At 46.0% G+C, this 19,625-nt stretch overlaps 1 protein-coding gene across 2 annotated transcripts in view; it reads left to right on the top strand.

The window, feature by feature from the left end:
* LOC106747458 (verprolin-like) overlaps window positions 1-16,842 on the top strand; it is a 165,224-nt gene extending 148,382 nt beyond the window's left edge. The window contains exons 3-7 of one of the 2 annotated variants that reach the window (XM_014624992.1): window positions 4,920-5,400; window positions 9,273-9,515; window positions 10,404-10,554; window positions 10,711-10,921; window positions 11,156-16,842. In XM_014624992.1, the coding sequence (XP_014480478.1) occupies window positions 4,920-5,400; window positions 9,273-9,515; window positions 10,404-10,554; window positions 10,711-10,921; window positions 11,156-13,345 (3,276 nt within the window). In that variant the 3' untranslated portion in view covers window positions 13,346-16,842. Of the gene's footprint in view, window positions 1-4,919; window positions 5,401-9,272; window positions 9,558-10,403; window positions 10,555-10,710; window positions 10,922-11,155 lie in introns of both variants that reach the window. The other variant, XM_014624991.1, reaches the window with a different exon arrangement.
* Window positions 16,843-19,625: the final 2,783 nt, after the last annotated feature.

The raw sequence follows: 19,625 nt of genomic DNA, 5'->3' as shown, positions 1-19,625 counted from the left end.
CAAATGTTTATTTATTGTTATTTCCTCCATGTTGAGGTTAAAAAAGCATTTATTCAACAATTATTTAATATTTGATTATCTCATTATTACATCTCATTTAATATTTATTTTTAATTCCATAATAACAATGTAATAAATAATTACATGGCTTAATTAGAAATAAAATACATGCGATAAGCAAATATTAAATAATTAATAAGAGTAAACAATGGAATGATAAATAATAATACATAATTGATAAATAAAACAATATTCTTCTTTCATAATTTCTTATTATATTTTTATCCACGTTAAGCACATTTCGATAGGATTTAGAAATTCGAAAGGATTAAAAAGAGAAGAAATTGTTAAGGCAAAAATGACAGTTGCATGTCCAATAATGCTCTGTGAGCCGATAAAGATTTAAATTTAGATTCTCGGTATAATAATAAAACTAAACAGAAGTGAAAAGAAAATATTGATAAATTCGCAATGTCATTGCTCAAAATGTCAGTGCTCAAAGGGCATTATTTAACATAGAGTAGCACACAAGCGAGATTTACGCTTGACTCTAAATTTCTACTCCGATATCTCCTTATCCTCGATAAATTCGTCCAACGTCAAATAATTCGACATACCTGGAAACATGATGACCACTGCCTTCGTCCTGGCATCCTGCGCCCTCGATCCAGCATTCTAGTCCTAGTTGCTTCATCGTTGCATTTCGAACACACGCTCGTGACACTGGCGTCAGTACAATTCGATCCGAGAAACACGTATTGATTAACGCGGTGGCGGGGCCCGATTTAATATTTCAAGAGTCGAATTATAACACACCGATACGCGTACTCCGCTCGCTCGAGACGTAATGTAAGCAGTCGGCATGGAAAAGTCACGCGTGAGAGTACTAAAACAAACGACACCTTCGAAAAAAGGACAAAGTCGTCGCGCGCGCGGTGATTGTCGCCGGCAGGCGATGAATGGCGCGTAATAGACAATTATATCTAATATCGCAGAACAATAGTCTGCACAACGTTACACCTCGAGACTCCCCGTCGGTTCTTCAAGTTCGACGGAATTTGCAGGGTTAACGCAGAACCAAAATATCGACTCGCGACAAGTTTCGTACAATGAGTCTAACTTGCCGCGCGAAGTACTTCCAACTTCGCAAACCGATACATTTGTTTCGCCGTTTTGTCGTTAACAACGTTGCGCCCGTTCAATCCGCGCGACTTCACGCAACACAAGTTGCAAACTCGAAAATTGAATTACTCACCGGCGAAAAATCACGGTCGCCGGCGTCGCGGACAAAAACAATCGATCAGCGGAATCGTGCCCGGCAAGCCGAACAGTTGTCTGAAACCCCGTAAGATCCGGCGTCTTCCGCCGGACACTTCCGTGAAATCGTCCGTAATAAATCGATTCTGAAAGCCTGAGAAAATTCACGATGCGCCGGACGGAATAACGACGATGTGACTTTTTCGCAAAACGGGGAAAAAGTTTCCGCTCAGTGGGAATAATCGAGGACGGACGGAGAATAGGGGAGGGGNGGGGGGGGGGGGGGGGGGGGTGATACACGTGAAATATTTCAATCGGCAACGATCGTTGGACGTCGAAGGGTTAAGAGCATTTAGAAGACGTAAAGGAATTAGCGGAGATACACGTTCGCGTCAGGTTCTGTTTTTAGTGTCGAGATTCGCCTGGACACGAAAGAGACAGGACGAGTGGTTGCGCGGAGCGCGGGATAACGTAGCGATGGGATCAAGCGTGATTCAAACGGTACCGATACTTTTTTCGTCGAGGCATCGATACGGAAGGTCACTCGCGGCTACGAAGGTCGCGACCTTTTCTTCCGTGGAATTAACCTCTCGCACTCGGCGAACTGCCTCGTAGACAGAGCCGACCGCGAGTTATCTTAACATCGGCAAAGTAAACGTATAATTTCGCGATTATGGATTCGTTTGTTTAAAACGCTCGCGAAATCACGGCCACTCGCGAAACTATTGGTCGTCGAACGGCGACGTAATAATTAATAAGCGGGAAGTTACGCAATTCGATCCACGTCGAGACGCGCGTTAAAATATTTTTAAAGCGACCCTCTCTCCGATATGTATTCATCGGATTTCATTAATTCCGCTATAAATCAATACGCGTAAAATATACGAAGCCTTCGTATATTCTCGATTACATTTTATATGATAAATAGATTTCACGATATTATATCCCGATGAAATTACTACAATCACGTGTCCACAACTCGGCGAATTTAATATCGTCGCAACACGAAAAACTATAGTTTCGAAAGAGCCGCCTATTTTTTCGCAACCAAAATTATTCCTCGGATGTCTCTCTCGGGCTGTGTTTAGTGTCACGCCTGAAATTAATTAATCGTCGAGCGATTAAATGCGATACGACGCGGGCGTGATTCGATTATTTATTAGATCGGACGGCGATTGTTCTAACGTCTGTCAATGGTTTTCGGTGAGTGTGTAAAAGCAAGAGAGAGAGAGAGAGAGCTGTTCGCGAATCGATTGAAAATTACAGCTCGGGAATTGGATCGGGCCCATCGCTAGCATCGGTGGTTGAGAGAGAGAACGAGACGGGAAACACACGTCGGGGAGAAACACAGTGAGCGAATAAGTGGGGACGACGGAATGAGGCGTATGGTGGGACAAGGGGAGTTGAGCATGCTGGAACAGGAGAGACGAGGAGGGAAAGGCGGGATGAGACAAAGACGGGGAGCGAGAAAGGGGTTGAGGTGGAGAGAATGAAAGGGAGGATGACGATAGAGTGAGACGACAGAAGCCGACCGGTAGAAAGGTTATAGTAGAAGGGAAACTACTATTGGAAGAACTCTCTCGGATGAGGGAGGGTGGACGAGAGCGGGAGGAACGGAGCGAAGGGGGTTGTGGAATACAGACGAACACACACACACACAGAGTGAGCTAAAAGATGAAAGTATAACCCGGGCAACAGTGGCTCCCAAGCCAAATAGAACATTATGTCACGTATAAATAAAGTCGTTTCCGAACTTCGGCTCGATAGATATTGCAACGCCAATAAATTATCTTCCGCTATCCGCCGTGTAAAATCGCCATGGGCGTGTAAGAGGTAAATCACACTTCGGTTGGCGCGTTGCGCAATTACCGAAAGAGCGTGTCCGCCTTACGGTGCGGATTTTCAGCTGCGCGGAAAATTTATCGAATTATATATCGTCGGTGGTCATGAGGAAAGAGTCGCCGTCCGGAAACGCGGCGGAAAATTGTTTTCGTTTGCTCGTGTTGTATAAAGCCAAGAGATTTCGACGGATCGGTGCGCGTAATTATTCGTATAATTATTAATTATTATCGTGCCTGTCGCAGACAGGAGGACCGAGAAATAGAACAAAAATTATTCGGATAACTGTTATCATATCGCTCGTATTTAGAAAGAAAGAGAGAGAGAAAGAGAGAGAGAGAGAGAGAGAGAGAGATAAAACGCTCGATTAATGAGCCACACTATATAATTACACTTATAACCATTATTTCCGTTCGCGCGTATACTAGAGACAAGTGATTATATAAATAGACGCATAGCTAATTAAATGAATTTACGCGCGTACAACGTGCAATCACATCATTTGTGTACACGCGATACTGTTGGAGTTGCGTAAGCGTTTGAACTCTGCTCGAACGGGCGATAATAATTTATGCGTTTAATGCGGAAAGCAGAGGGAGAGGGAAAGAGAGAGATGTACGAGAGCAAGTAGTAAGTCAAACTTGGCGAAAATGACGTCACTCCACCGACGACGAACAATTAAATTATCGTGGAGGCGGAGTAGATAACGATGCACTCGAGGTGCGGCATAAACCACCGGTTTATGTCGCGTGGATTATACATGCATATACAACGTTCGCGTATAACAGTCGGGGGTAGGGAAAGACTGTAACACACTGTGCCGCGGACGGGTTTATATCCGCGCGGAAAGCTCGCGGAAGTGCCCGGCGTACTCACGTAGAGTCGCTACCTCTCGAATTGAAAGTCGGTAAACGCGTCGAGTACGCGCGTAGTTGCTCGCGTAGGTAAACGGGAGTCCTGCCGTGAAAATCTTCCGTGATTTTCGTCCGAAGTCGCCAAGTTACCGCGCAAGTTCTTCCCTCGTGTGCTAAATGCGCGATCTGCCGACGCGCCTCTATCCAGCTTGAGCTTGTCGCGCTCGCGCGATAAGGCGGAAATCGAGTTTTCCTCGCGAGGTAAAGCTCCTGTAGATTGTTCGATCGAATATTAGGTCTGTTTTCTGTTCCCGAGTTAGAGTTGCACCACAACTTTGTTCTCTTTCCCTTCAACGTTAAGTTATATACTCGTCGCACTCTAACGGTAAAAAGTGCAATCTAGTGAGAGAATAGAAAATAAACCAATTGTTTAAATGCGATATGCAACAAATGTTTTTCTGGAATTTCTGTACGCAATAGCGGCATTCGTTTGTTAAAATCTGCGTTGACATTATAACTAGTCTGTGTTTGTAATTGTGGTCACGCATTAATAAAAAAGTATATATAAATATATATATTAATATATATGTGTAATTATAATTATAAAAATATATATAATTATAATAATATATAATTATATACAAGATGAAGCAATAACCATTACTATTTCGAATATCTTCGACAAATAAAAATCCTTTATTAATGATTAGATGAAAATGAAGAAAAAAGTTTACAGAAAATGTTCGAAGTGATTACGACCATTAGAATCGATATGAAATTTCTGTCAGAGACAGATAAGTTTTCGCCTATCCTCATATTTTAAAGATATTCAAAGTGGTAATAGTTTTGCCTCTCTTTATATAATATATAATTTACCTATATTAAATGATTTTTTAACGGGTCTAAGATTAATTTTCCTACGTTCATCCTGCGTCATGCTACATCGAGAAACTTTGTTTTTCGTTACAGGACGAGGTGCTGACGATTTCGGAGAAGGTGGTCGTCCGCGTGCACGATCTCGTCACGTGGTTGTCGCCCACGTTAGAATGGTCATGGGGTCGAGAGGTGTTCTACCCGACGACTCCGACATCGTCCCCGGAGACGAGCCCGTTGAGATACGAGATGCCGCAGCCACAAGTGCTCACTGACCCGGGGATTGACTTCTCGGACGTCGACAAACAGCAGAAGGAATATGAGAGCAACCTGAATTCCACGAGGAGAGCGGACTGCGGCTTCCAGACCAAGGTTGTGGTGCTCTCATATCCCAGGTACTGCCGTTACCGGGCGCTCCTACGTAGGCTCGAGGGCGCCGAGCCCTCTTGGCTGTGCTCGTCTATCGCGGCTGCCCTAGGTGGCTTCACTGCGACTCCCGGCACCAGGGTGCTCTTCTGCAGGGACACCTTCGATTACCCCGACCTCGAGACCCACGAGCTGTTGTGCAATCATTTAGGTACGTTGCCGCCGCTAATTTAACCGCGAGATTCATTTTATATCGGAAGTCATGCGAGAGGACGTCTCGCTTCGATTTGCACGGATCGTCTCGTTCGAGATCGATCGGGTTGTTTCCCATAATTCGCGGATTCCTCCACTAATTCTCTCTGTATCGACGAAACAACGTGAAACGGATTTTCGAATAATGCGGAATAATTCCTCGATCGGTCGCGTGCCTTTCGAGCGTTGAAATGTGGTAATATCCAGTACAGGGACAGTGTGTGCGTGTATGTGCGACACGCTTCGAATACAAAGACGAACTTGACGAAGGAATACTTGGGCGAGTTTACTCTTTGTGTTTGGAACACCTCGGCGTTTGACTATGTACCGTGTGCGCCTGTTGACTTTTGAAACAATCGTTACGACATTAGATTTCGTTTACACGACATATACGCGCCTTACGCAGCGTGCCTGTGTATATATCACTATTATATCATATATTAGATAAAGACATATGATATATTAGATACCGGACATACGCCAGTGTTCTTTACAAATCTTCATTAATTTTCCGAAACAACGAGATGCAGTAATTGCGAATGCACGATACGGATATGCTTTTCCGTCATTAAAAATTCTTTATAATAATGGTAATAATTATCCGCATTACGTAAAAAGATATTCTAATCAACTTATAGACGTCGATACACGCGATATTCGCGTTCGTCATGATTCTTTTCAAAAACCGCGCAACCAATCGACAAAAATTCACTCCATATTTTTTTTACTTGATTTTTTTTTCAACGGCAATCATTTCACCGCCGGTTGTGCCGTGATTGACTGGACATGCTGTATAATAACTTTTATTCGGAAAGATTTTTCGGATGAAATATTACTTTACGCGAAGGGTCAATAACTAGCTCGATGTGGAACAAAAAAGACGCAAAACACGCCGCGAGCTATCGATCGCCGTTGGTACCGAGAAATGATGAGATTACAATTTCAAAACGAAATTATGAAGCGTGGAACATTTCACAGCGATTCGATTACCAGCCTCCCCGACCCATTGTAATATGACATAAGTATCGTGATATTCCCGTGTACTTTTCCGTATAATGAATAATCAACAATTGTAATTGATATATTTCTGCCGTGTAACAAGCGACATTCGCATCAAACAGCATCGTTCCCCCCCCCCCCTCTCGACGAGATGCATTATCAAAATATCTTCCCTCATGGTAATAAATTCATTTTACGGGTGTTTATAAAACATCAAAAAGAACAAAGGGACGCGGAATGGTGGGGGATCGAGCGATATTATCTTCGATTTCCTTCCACGTCTCTCGAACAGCGCGCATAACGCAGCATAAAGAGACACGCGTTCAATACCGCGAGACGTGAAACTCCCTTTGCAACGGATGAGCCGCCGAAATCGGCGGCGAAGAACAAAAAGAGCGGCGGGGCTCCGCGACGCGCAATTTCGTCGCGCGTTTGACGTGGAAACAATTCCGAAGGGTGTAACGAGATAAGGGCAGGGCAGCGCGGCCGAAAGGTTACGCTAGATCGTATTGCGCGTCGGCGGATCTCTGTCCGTCATAGCTCGCATTTGTCGCTTCCGACGCATCGCTCGTTCGTTCGCACCGTAATTCGACGAGCGAGGGGAACGCGCGCACACACGCACGTCGAGTGTCGGACGCACGCACACGTACGTATGCACGCACGTTTCCACGTTGACGCGACGAGGCGCGCTCGTGCGAGTTGCACTCGAATCGGCCGATCGAAAAATCGTAAACAACGCAGACCGCGGGCAGATCCCGCGCGATCCCATTCATCGTGATCCCCGTTCACCGCGATCGAAGTGTCCGCTCGAAGTCGCGATCCAGCTGCCTTCGTCATCGCGCGACTCGCTCGTCGCTGCCGGCCTTTTTTCTCCGCTTTTGTTTCGTTCCGCGATTCCGCGGCGCGATTTAGCGCAGCATTGCGAGTGCCGAGTCGAGCGCGGATGTGGACACTGTGCGTGTGTGTGTGTGTATATAGTCGATACACCGTGAAGACGTGTAGCACGTGTCGCGCCAACTAATTGATTCCTGTTGACTGTAGCAGGCGATACGCCGCGGAAAATTTCATTTCGGAAAGACTGCTGATTAGCAGTCGCTGACGCAAGAGGCCTACCGCGAATCCGCCGGTGGTTGACACGCGCCGGCGCATCCGATAGTGCAACTCGCGGTCCGATACTACGACATCGTTTGTTTTGTTTCTCGTGCCCGTCACATTTTTGCCGGGGCTCTCGCACACGTTTGCCGCGCGCAAGAAGCTATTTTGTAGCCGCCTGCTCTCTGAGCGTCTAACACAACGTCGCCGCGCGGCCGCCGATAAAGCGCTTTCGCCGAATGTTCGAGCTCGAATCTCCACGACGGACGACACGATGGCTATCTTGATGAAAATTCGGAACAATAAAGTGGTGTACCTGAACATACGCGGTAAGACGAGTCTCCCTTCGGGGAGGCGACGCGCGCGCGGCGTAATATCGGCTCGCGTTTTTGAGTCTGTTCCGCCCGTGAGAGCGTATGCACACGTTGTGTGTCGACAGTCGGATATATATGGTGTCGAATTATTTGATCGATCAAACTACATTGTTCCCCGTAAAACCGGTCGAGCATTATGTATAAAAACGTTCGAAAAATACAGTTGAAAAGCTACCAACATTCGCCGCACTACGTAACGTTCTTATCTTTTATCTCTATGACGAATTTGTTTGAGCAATATGTTGGGAATAAGAAATGTAGATCGAAGTGATTAGGATTTCGCAAGTATCGTTTCAGGATAATTAATGATATTTGCGAAACATGTAGGTCGGAGTGAAGGTATTGCGCCTCGCGCGAGATTCACGACGCGCAAAATCTATCACGAAGAGTGGAACTTCCGTTGAATGATTAAATTAATAAAGTCGGAAATGATTGATCTCGGATCGCTTTACTACGAATTTCCGAGTGACTTTCACGTCGGGATCTGTTTATCAGCGACGTTGTATATCAAAATAAATGCCTTCTCGGCCTTGGAACTATACTACGAAGTGTTCGAGCGAGCAGACCGGCTTACTATCGTGCTTACGATTAATACTGGAAACATGCGAAATCTATTCCGTCGGTTGAATCCACGACAAACGTGTGTTTTAATGTAGAATTTAATCAAATAATATTTAGTACCATATATATTGATAATCTTATATCGATAGCCCAAATACCACACGAGAGAAGTTAAATTTACTTTCAAAACAGAAAGAGAGAGAGAGACTTGTTATATAAATCATCGCTAAATGTTGGGTGCGCGATAATTTAAATTTTTAAGTCTTAACAGGAGAAGATAAAGCCTCAGTCACGCAATATTTTTCGCAAGTTACAGGGGATATTTAGAGTGTTAATTAGTATGAATATTAATTGCGGATTAGGAAGGTTGGTTGGACGTAGAAAAGACGGTGTACAATACCGCATGTATGTTGAGAGTCTGAAAAAACAGATTTCGGCGTGTGCGTTGTTGGACAATTTTACCCTCCTGATAAGATTAAAAAATTAAAACTATCGTCGCACCTCCGAACATCCAGCGGCAACTCTTACGTCGAATCTCTTTCTGTCTTTTTCTCTTTCACCGATTGTTTACCTTCAGAGCCTTCGATATCTCTCTTTGAAGTCGAGAGAATATACGAGAGAGGCTAAATTTACTTTCAAAATAGAGAAACACGATCGAGTACTTTTAGACGGCCTATGTAAACCTTTATAAACAACATACGGTCGTCCACTTCGTAAACTCGAATGTTTTTGTACGTACACGACAGCGGAATCAAAGAGGCGAGTCTCAGCGATGATTAAATATGTCTACTGTTTGAATTTGCAGCGCCGAAGCTGAAGGGCAGACCGCGAAGAAAGCGCAAAAAGCGCAGCGCTTCGCCGGGCGAGTCGAGCAACGAGAGCGAAGCCTCGGTCGCGTCGACATCGAAGAGCATGTCGGCGAGCACCAGCCTGGTGATACCCATGGTGGGCAGACCGCCCTCGTCTGCGGTGCGCCGAAGCGAGAGGAATACCAGCGCGGAGGAGAAGAAGTTCATCAGCGACGTGCAGACTTTCATGAACTCTCGGGGTACGCCGGTCGGAAAGATGCCACTGCTGGGCTACAGGCAGAGTCAGTATCTCGTCTTTAACTTCTTTCCCTTGGTATCCGCGCGCAGTAACGATCGGAGGAGGACACTCAGAACGTCCTCCCGTTCTGGGTCCGCGAAATCTCGTGCTCGCGAAAAAAACGGTGCCACGGCCCGTCAGACTTGCAGAGAGCTAACACACAGCAGGGTTTCCTTCTCCCGAAATCGCAGTCGCGATCGCATACTACTCTCTTAAGTCCAATCAGTGAAAACGTCACTAATTGAATCAGCGAAACAATATCCTACCGATAATCAATGAGCATTAATTTCTAGCGAAAACTCCTCCACTCAGCTCTTTCATCTAATACTTCACTGACTTTGAAAGCCAATGCCGACTGCCAATGAAAGATTCACTGCAAATCGCAGTTACGCCTGTCCTGTAGCAGAAATATATATTATACATCGTATATATATTCAACTATACGTATTTGTATTTGGCGTAATTTGTATGATAGCATACTCAAGAGCTGGAAATTTCGAGTTTGAGTTCCATCGGGATAAGCGTGTTTTTCAAATACGATATAAATTAAATTAATTAAACATAATGAAAAATATTTCGGGTAAAATCATTGACAATATCTTAAGATTAAAAAAAAGTAAATAATATCTTTTCTCACTGTTTCTGCAGTTAAATTTCTTCGGAAATAGTTGCTATTAATAGACTTTTATGATGAAATTTTATTGATTTGCAGCGTTATACTTATAACTATAATTATTAGTGACTATTGACTGCTTCTCAATGACGATGCACTGATTGCACTTGAGAGAGCACGCGTCCTGCTAGAGCGCGTGTCGTCGTAACGACATCTCTGCTTTCTTCTTGTCCGCAGTCGACCTATTCCTCTTCTACACGAAGGTGCAAATGCTTGGTGGTTACGACTCTGTTAGCGCCGGTCGTCTTTGGAAAACGATCTACGACGATATCGGCGGCAACACAGGCTCGACTAGCGCCGCGACCATAACACGCAGACATTACGAGAGGTGAGAGTATATTTCGCGTGTGGAGTCTTCTCACGATTCTCACTTCTACCTCGAGCGTTCGTATTTCCGCGACATTTGGTTGTGATTTTTTTCCGCATTTCTGCAGCGATTTCGATAAAGATGTTCAGACTGTGCGATAACGAGGTCTATTTGCAGGTTGTTGTTACCCTACGAGAGGTATCAGAGAGGCGAAGACACGAAAGTCAAACTGAACCATGGGCGACGTACCAAAACCACGAGTGTGTCGGAAGATTCCGACATCAAGGAAGAACCTAGCGATCCGTATCCGTCGGAGACACCTCCGCCCGTAGAAGTAATTCCCGCGATCACAACATCACCCCTGCAGTCGATAATGTCAGCAGCGACGGTGAGTAACGTTGAATCGGTTAGGAAATCATGAATTTTTGCCGCCAAACATTTTGCAGCAGCATGTAAGGTTATTATCGCTGACACTATAGCAACACTCGCTAGAGAAATAGTTCTCCTGACTATTTCTGCGGTTAGAAAAATAACGAAGAAGGATATGTCCAGCGTCGAAAATAACAACAATTTTCCACCGACCGCTGTAGAATTTCTCGTGACACGTGTCTTGCGTTTGCAGACTTTGCTCTCCTCGAGCGAGAAACCCAAGACCGAGGCCGGCAAGACGTCCTCCTTGCGTAGCGTGCGAGTGAAGCCGGAACGTCTGAAGTCGCTGAACACCATGATCGCCAATAGCGCGATACCCTCCAGCCAGCAAGCTAGCCAACTGCCAAGTCCACCGCCATCCTCCAACACGTCTATCTCGACGCCTAGCAGCACACCCTCCACGACACCTACGAACGGCGCCGGCAGTCAAAGCGTCTTGGAAAGGCAGCTCAACAGTCCTCTGATATCTCAGCAAGTTCCACCATCGTGTTCGCCACCGGGCCTGCCTGTGACCACCGTAGCGACGAACGCGTCGACGGTCGTGACGTTGACGCCACCGCCGGAGAAGGACATGAAGGAGATCAAGCTGGATCCCAAGCAGACCAACCTGCTGGCGCAGGGCAAGGAGAACATACCGCTGTTCGGCGAGAAGTCCATCTTCGCGGAGAAGACGATGGTAGTGCCGCCGTCCAGGTCGCCCGAGGTAATCGATCTCGAGACGGAGAACGACACGAGCCGGGACAAGATCATCATTCCCAGCTTCAAGAAGCGCAAACTCGAGATTTTACGGGAAGGCGGCCTCGAGGTCACCGCCGTCGACTTGGACGCGCGGCCGAGCGTGATTCAGAGCAACATCGCGCAGCAGCCGCCACCGCCGCCGGCCACGATGAAGTCGTCCGAGGAGAAGCCACCGATCTCGTATCCGTCGCCGATCACACCGAACTCCATTCCCAAGTTGATATCCGTCACGGTGACGCCCGACATTGGCCACATGCTGCCGTCGCCGCAGGAACATCATCACCATCAGCCGCGACTGCCGCCCGCGGCGGCGTCCAAGCAACAACCGGCCCATCACAACAACAACAACAACAGTACGATGAACAACAACATGGTGAACAGCCGGGTGATAAATCTGGGCAGCTCGAACAACGCCGCGCTGTTGCAGCTGTACGCGAACGCAAACGTCCCTCCGCCGTCGAACTTCACGGCCGCGAACAATCGCTTCATACCGCCGAACGTTCCGAACGGCAGGCTGCCGCCACCGAAGGTCACGCAGTCGAGGTCGATATTCGTGCACAACGAGAGGACGGTTTACGGGAATCCGAAGGATATCTTCGTCCCACCCAAGTATCGTTCGTCGCATCAGCAGCACCGCCTGCAACATCTGCAGTCGAGCGGTACGAGCGGCGACATCGGACACGGAGGTGTCCTCGATCTGACGCAGAAGTTCAGCGAAAAGCCGACCTTCCCCAGGCCCAGTTTAGAAATAGTTCGAGTACCTGTAGTGCCGAGGCCTAATCCGTTGAATCTGGAAATGCGGAGCTCACCCGCGGGCAAGCCCGCTGACAAATCCGCCGACTGTCCGAAGCGAGTGCCCTTCCCCGCCTACCAGAACGTCATCGACAGTCGAACCATAGCTTCGAATAACCTCGAGATCACGCTCGTGAATCCCAAGCAGAAGAACAACCATCTGAGCGCGCCGTCTCACGTGCAGATACCGAGCCCACCTAACAAAAGTAGTTCGATGCACAGCAGCAGCGGGGCGCAGAGGAGGCAGCAACAACCGCCGCCGCCGCAAATGAACGGGAAGTACACAGTGAGGAGCGAACCGGTCTCACCGTACACCCCGAGGAAACCGACTCATCCTGTCATACCGAACGTACCTAATCTGAATCACCTGAACAGCGGCAATCCGTTCCCCCGGATGAGCGCGACGATGCAGCAGCAGATGAGCATCGACAGGAGGAAAGCCGCGGCGGAGGTCGGCAGGGAGCAGCAACGCAGGATCAGCGAGGGTGAGAAGAACCTGGTGGCGGCGCAGCAGCAGCAGCAGCAACAGCAAGAGTCCAGGCACAGTGAGGTCGGTCGACGGCACAGCGTACCTAACATACCGTCCGGCTTCGTGCCGGCGGTGCCGCAAACTAATCCCGCCTTTCTGCCGCAACTGCCAAACACGCCCGGCAAGTTCCTACCGATCCTGGACCCCATGTACTACTCCGCGTTCTACAACGCGGGCCTCTTTCCGCCGCCGATGCCGCCCACGGCCGCGACCTCCTTTCTACCGCCGGAGTTCAGCGCGTATTACAAGGAACTACTCGCTTCCACGCAACCAAGACTGGGGATGACGGGGCAGCATCAGCCGGCCGCCCCGACGTCTAAGTAGACAATGGGATCTCATGTAGGGTTTCCGGCACAGCGAAGGACGCTTTCGTCATTAGAGAAAAGAAAAAAGGGCTGATCCGTCGGATTTTCTCGCTACGTCGTAGAAGCAGCGGTGTTTCCGAAGAGCGCAGAGCGAGAGTTCTCTTAGCGATCAACGCCGATGGTGATGGCGCGCGCGGTACGACGGCGATACGCATGAGATTATCCGACCTGACACGACGTTACACCCCGTTCGACCACGCGTCGTTTCTTCACCGGTTGAGTAACGATGGCGACCGAGTTATTCACAGTGTTTGTCCGCGGTGGAAGGGAGATCAATAGTGTGAGGAGTCGCGCGCTAAGATTAAATTACGACGGCCTGGCGGTCTTCGGAAGATGACGCATCTTCCGAATTTACGTCATGTTGTTCGTGTAATTTGACGTGTTACGCGCGCGAGCGAGCGCGTGCGTTCGACGAGTTGCAATAATACGTTAGTCCAGCAGCATGTGCGATGTTTCGTTCATTCTTCGTCGGGGGACGAGATTCCGAATGATTATCGATATTAAGAGAAAAAAAATCCTGTGATAAAAATGCGACCGTGTGTTACCGTTCAAGGAGGTGCAGTAAATGGAATTCTGCCAGGAAAAAGTAAAATCGTTATTCTTGCGTGTTTATTTTATTTAAACCGTTTTTATACGCGCGTTCGTTAAGAGTTTAAGTTTCGATCGGGTCGAGGGAGACAAGGTGTTTCTGATTTTGGAAAATTGCATTTTCGGTGTTGCGCTAGAGATTCGGGCATTCCGTTAGGCTCTTTGGGCTTTCGTTTCTTCTTTTTTTCGCTTAACGCTCCGGATACGTGCCCTCGCATATATATATATATATATATATATCAATCAATTGTCGCAAGGTCGTCGATTTTTATTTTCTGTTTTTATTTCGCAAGGCGCGTTTTGATTCTTACTCGATGTACGATGTGATAAATCCGACGCGGGGAAAGGTAAACGGCGAACGCTGGACCGGCGGATCATCGGAACGTATAATTGTTTACTGTGTAATGGTAAATCTTATGTAGTAACGCTCGCGAGAACCCTATGTACTGTATAAGCTAGAGAATTTTCATTATAATAAAAGAAAAATACAACAATCGTACACACAATCACACACATACACACCGATCTGTAGTCACTTCTAACGATAAGCGCACGCATGCAATGTTATAGCAGCGACCATGTACATAGTGTATATATATACATATAATCACGTAAATCATTAAGTTAGGTAAATCCTGCATTATCTTTCAACATTACGTAATGAGTTAAGTTTAGTAAATGTACAGACTGTCTTGCTCGTGTGGCCAACGATTGTCGTATCGCTGTTTCCTTACGAGAGACGATATTTTGCAGAATATTTCTGACAGTCTCTTTTCGCTCGGAAGACGTTTGTGACAATCTTTCGTTTTCTAACCAACACCGAGAGTTTACGCGAGAGTAAGAAAGAAAGAGAGAATATGCGGTACTACTTTTCCGTTTAATTTTCACGGAAATTTTCACGGAATCGGCTTGATTGTTACGCGATCGCTGCCGAATGTGATCGAACATCGCGGGCCACAATACTTCGGAAACAGGAAAAAAAAATTTACCGACGGTATATATCCATGTTAAATGTAGACATATTGATAGAATTTGTTCGTTTTAGGATACTCTGATCAAAAGAAGAAAAATAATAAATATGAGAGTAACGTTAAAGCATTCGTAACCCTAAGACGTACAAGAGGAAGATCCGTTTCGCGGATCGTCCTGACGAGGAAGGGAAAAAAAAGTAAATCAGATTTCTATATTGATGTCTTTCAAGAGTATGAATTGTTCACGTTTTTTCGGATGGTTCTTTCGTGATAGCGAAGTAGGCGTTTCGGCGCCGATTGCGAGACCGCGGCTGATTGATAACCAGCCTCTCTCCAGTGGTATTCAACGAGTCTAAGACAGAATTATCGATTTGCAGCGTGTGAGCGCCGGCTAACGAGACAATGCGAGACGATGCCACCACTGTTGTTATTTTTGTAAAGATCGCGGCGAAACTTCCGGCGGGTCGAGCGCGTCGCGAATTTCGCTCTTCAAAATGGTGCTATGCGACGAAAAATTCTATTGTAAGTCTCTTTCGTAAAAAGAAAATGAAAAAGAGTTTTAGCGGGCGTTGTTGGGTACCAGTGGATCTTTGGCGCGATCGCCCGAAAGAACTACGATCTTAACATAGATCTTCACGTCCAAGTCTGATAACCGTATATTAAAGAAAAAGTAAGAACGAGAGGAACGAGAAGGACTCCCCGGGTTCTAGCGTGTGTATAAAAAGAAAAAAAAAATGTCGAATACGGGTCCGTTATGGTTGCGATTCATTGTAATATCGCAGGGGTTCGTACAGCGTCGGAGGAAGCGAACGGTGGCGAGAAACGAAAGACGGCGAATGCGGATATTGTCGAATCTCCGGCAAGGAGAAGGGCTTGTACGAGAATACGTGCCATAAAAAAACTGATTAGATAGCGACTACGAAATCGAACAATGGCGACGGTCATTTGTATATGCTTTTGACGAGCCCCTTAACGAGTTTAGAGAGACTAAGAAAAAGGTAGACGCGAATCTAAGAGAAAAATAAAAGAATAATAACACAATGTGCAAAATTCCATGTGGAAATTTTATATGATTTTTCGTTTATTCTGTTACCGCGGTTGTTTTATAAATCTCGAGTCTTTTTTTAGCATGTGTGTGTATGAGAGAGAGAGAGAGAATGCGTGAACGGGACAAACGAGTTCGACGAATAGGAATGGAATCGAGTGCGCTCTAAATAGTATTGTACCGCAGCGTGTTCGGATCTTTTATAAGTACTTTGGAACAGGCGTCTCTGTACGTAATCGGAACTTTTTACTGAAATCGCGAACTGTGTGTAAACATTTCAAGTTGTTTGTGTTTGGAGATACAGAACGATGGAATATATTTCAAAAGATTTCGATTATTCATTTCACGTAAGACAGAAACGTTCTTTTCGACGACACTTTCTGCTGCTATTACGCATCTCGAAGTAAACTCGTAGAAGATTCAAGCACGTTTCCAGGTGGTAGTCGAGACCGTTTGATGTGTAGTTGATCTCACACTTTGTCACATTTAACTTCTTTGTAAGTAGACGAAATATGTCCGCGAGTTTTGTAAATGCTACTCGGCTTGGATGACATAATACCTAAGTGTATCAAGTTGACTGAGATTTATTGAGTACACGTCGGACTTGATCCCATCCCTATCGATGAATGAATGAGCCGCGAGAGAGAATCTTAAAGAGAGAAAGAATGTTTTCAAGCAAAAGTCTACGATTGTTTTTGCGAGTTTTCTCTTCATTTTGTATACTTAGCAGAGCGATTTTAGCGTAACCCTCGTTTTCCCACTTTAATAATAATAATTATTACAATATATAAATATTTTTTATTATATGGGCATTTCAGTTCCTAAGTTGGAAAAAATAAAATATCTACTATACACGGGTTTTCTTTATTGTGCGAATACACGCGTACCAAGTGAGTGATATATTATGCATGCGGTTATAAAAATATATTTTCCTCCGAGGATTTTCGTAGTGCGCTGAGAAATGTGCTTGCAGATCATACGGAAAAATTTACGGGCCTTTTTATCTACAGACGGTATGTATTCATAATTTCTTAAAAATTGTTCAATTTCTTGATGTCTCACATAGTAAAAGTATTAAGAATATATATCTTTCGGAGATATTTTGAAGACATATAACGTAAGAAAGATATATCGTTTGTCTCTAAAATGTCTTTGGGCGTTAATGCTGCGTGGGATGTACACTCGCAATTTTGGACGAGAGGTGATAAATAGTGTATGTCGCATTTCGCTTTCATCAGCAACTTTTATCATGAAGGAATAATGATCTTCCTTGCTGACTGGTTTCGATCGATTATTCGATCGGTCTCAATTCGTACTCATATTCGTACTCATAGCTAGCGCGTTAGAATCGGGATTTGTCTCTTGGGTTATGCTAGGCGCGCGACAGAACATCGACGTTGCGTTGTCGCCCAAAACGAAAATCACGGAGACGGTCCGAACAGAGATTAAAATACTTGCGTGAATTTTTACTCACCGATAAAGTACGCGCTCGTCGTGGTTGCATCGTAGATACATACGCCGGCTCGCCGGGACGGAGAAACCGCTTGCTCGCCCCGTCCATTGGTCCGATCGTCGACGTCGGTATTGGCGCGCGGCACTATGAACTCGGTGAAACGACCGAAAAGCGAGAAAAAGGACAACGCGGAATGCACGGGCATGTGCCGCGAAATTTAAAATCTCTTTACGGCGGCTATAAACTGATAACCTGTTTAACCAGTCCTGCGACGCCGGTCATCTTACCATCGCGAAATCGTTCCTATTCCGTTTTTTCCGCCATTTTCCCGCTCTTGCTCCTTTTGTTCCTTTTCCCGCGCTCGCGAGCAAGTCGATCTCTCTCTCTCTCTCTCTCTCTCTCTTTGTTTTCCGAGTCGACGGATAAACTACGCGCGTACGCAGAGACGAGCGAATCCGTTCTCAACTTTGACGCTCGAGATATTTCGGTTGAATTATTCGAATGATTTCCGGAAAAGTCAGCTCGTGTCTCTCGAGCATGTAACCAAACGGATGGAGGTTAACTTCTGGTGCGATATAGCGACGCGATTGTTGAATCACGTATTGTGAGGAACGGAAGTTGTTAGGAGGAACTAACTGATGTTGTCACAAGGAATGAACGAACGAAGGAATGAGCGAGGTGCGTTACTCTTTTTTGAATGATAATTATTCTAAAAAATATAGGTCAAGTACACATACATATATACATATATATATATATATATAACTTCTAAATATAGCAGGATTAATATTATTATGAAACAGTTTAAACACAAACCCAAGCAGTGCAGATTGGTTGGTTAACCGTTGCTCAATGTTTGGCCAACATTGGGAAACGGTTAATCAAACATTTGTGCTGCTCGGCAATCTACTCATTGTTTTAAGGGGATTTCAGATTTATACGTTGTTTCTTCCCCTGAGTAAATAATTCTGTGAAAATATTCTTCGTATAAAATCATATAAAATTATAGTTCAGTCATTTGTTCGAATCAGTATATCGGCGGCCATTGGGATCGGAGGAACAATGGACGTGGACGGGAATGAATCGGTGTCGACGGTTCGACAATCGCGTTCTTCTGCGTCGTAAACGTCGCGGCGCATGTCAGCTCGTCAAGAAGGGCATCGTCGAGTGGCGGCGTGAAGACGGTCTTCGTTCGTCCTGCATCACCCCCTCCCCAGTGTGGACGGTCTCTCGCATCTGAATCGCTGGTAAAGAGGTTAGGTTAGGAGGTTTGAACCGTACGTTCGCGCGCGACTCGGATATCCCCGTCTCTTTACCTTCTCTCTCTCATAGATTATTCCTTCCTTTTATCTGTCGCTGCCTCGCATGAGTCAGCCGAGTCACACGCGTATATGCACGTGGCTTTAGGGCCGCTCGATTTTACGAGCACTCCGAGATAGAGGATACCTGCCGCGACCCGGTAACGTCGCGGAGTTGCGACGGAGAGAGCGTTATGTGCCATGCATGCGAGTGCATATGCATGCACAGGTGCATCCGCGGACATATCGTCGTCACCGATGACATATAGCGCGAGTACTCACTTACTAAGATCGTTACGTCACTCCGTAACTCGCTCGATCTTTTGGAAATTGTTTGTTACAGACACAAGCCGGACGTCGAACGGATGCGTGTAGCTGAACACAATGATATATGACGGATTTATTATTTTGAATTCTGTCACAGCCTGTACATTCGAGATAGTTCCGTGGATACCATTGTGTATAAACACAGAACGCGTAACGGTTTTGTTATCGATTTCGCGGGAAGAAGGGAACACGTATTAGTGACCTGAGGATATCCGAAATGATCGTATCAGTCGAGCAGGCAAGTATTTTAGCAGTGGTTGTTCTTAAAGAATACAAGACGATTAGTAGGGCTAAGGGACATAAATCTTGTTTGATTCGTAGACGCTGCACGAAAAGGCGACACACCATGGACTGTTGCATAGTTGTTCAGCACAGACCGCAGCATCGAATAACGAAGATGTCAGGTGAGATCGCGATATCTAGTTGACATGTATGTAGACCGAGCGTTCGCCGAGTGAAGGCGGAAGTTGGTGGTTTAAGACAACAGTTCGTTTGCTTCCTCCCTTGCTCTACGTCGCAGCGATGAAGTTCCCGTTGTCGTAACTCAACGCTATGTA

This window comes from Dinoponera quadriceps, unplaced genomic scaffold (genome assembly GCF_001313825.1).
Source record: "Dinoponera quadriceps isolate SergipeBrazil2010 unplaced genomic scaffold, ASM131382v1 scaffold1750, whole genome shotgun sequence".
In the NCBI taxonomy this organism is placed as follows: domain Eukaryota; kingdom Metazoa; phylum Arthropoda; class Insecta; order Hymenoptera; family Formicidae; genus Dinoponera; species Dinoponera quadriceps.
This window is presented reverse-complemented; position numbering and strand designations above follow the sequence as displayed.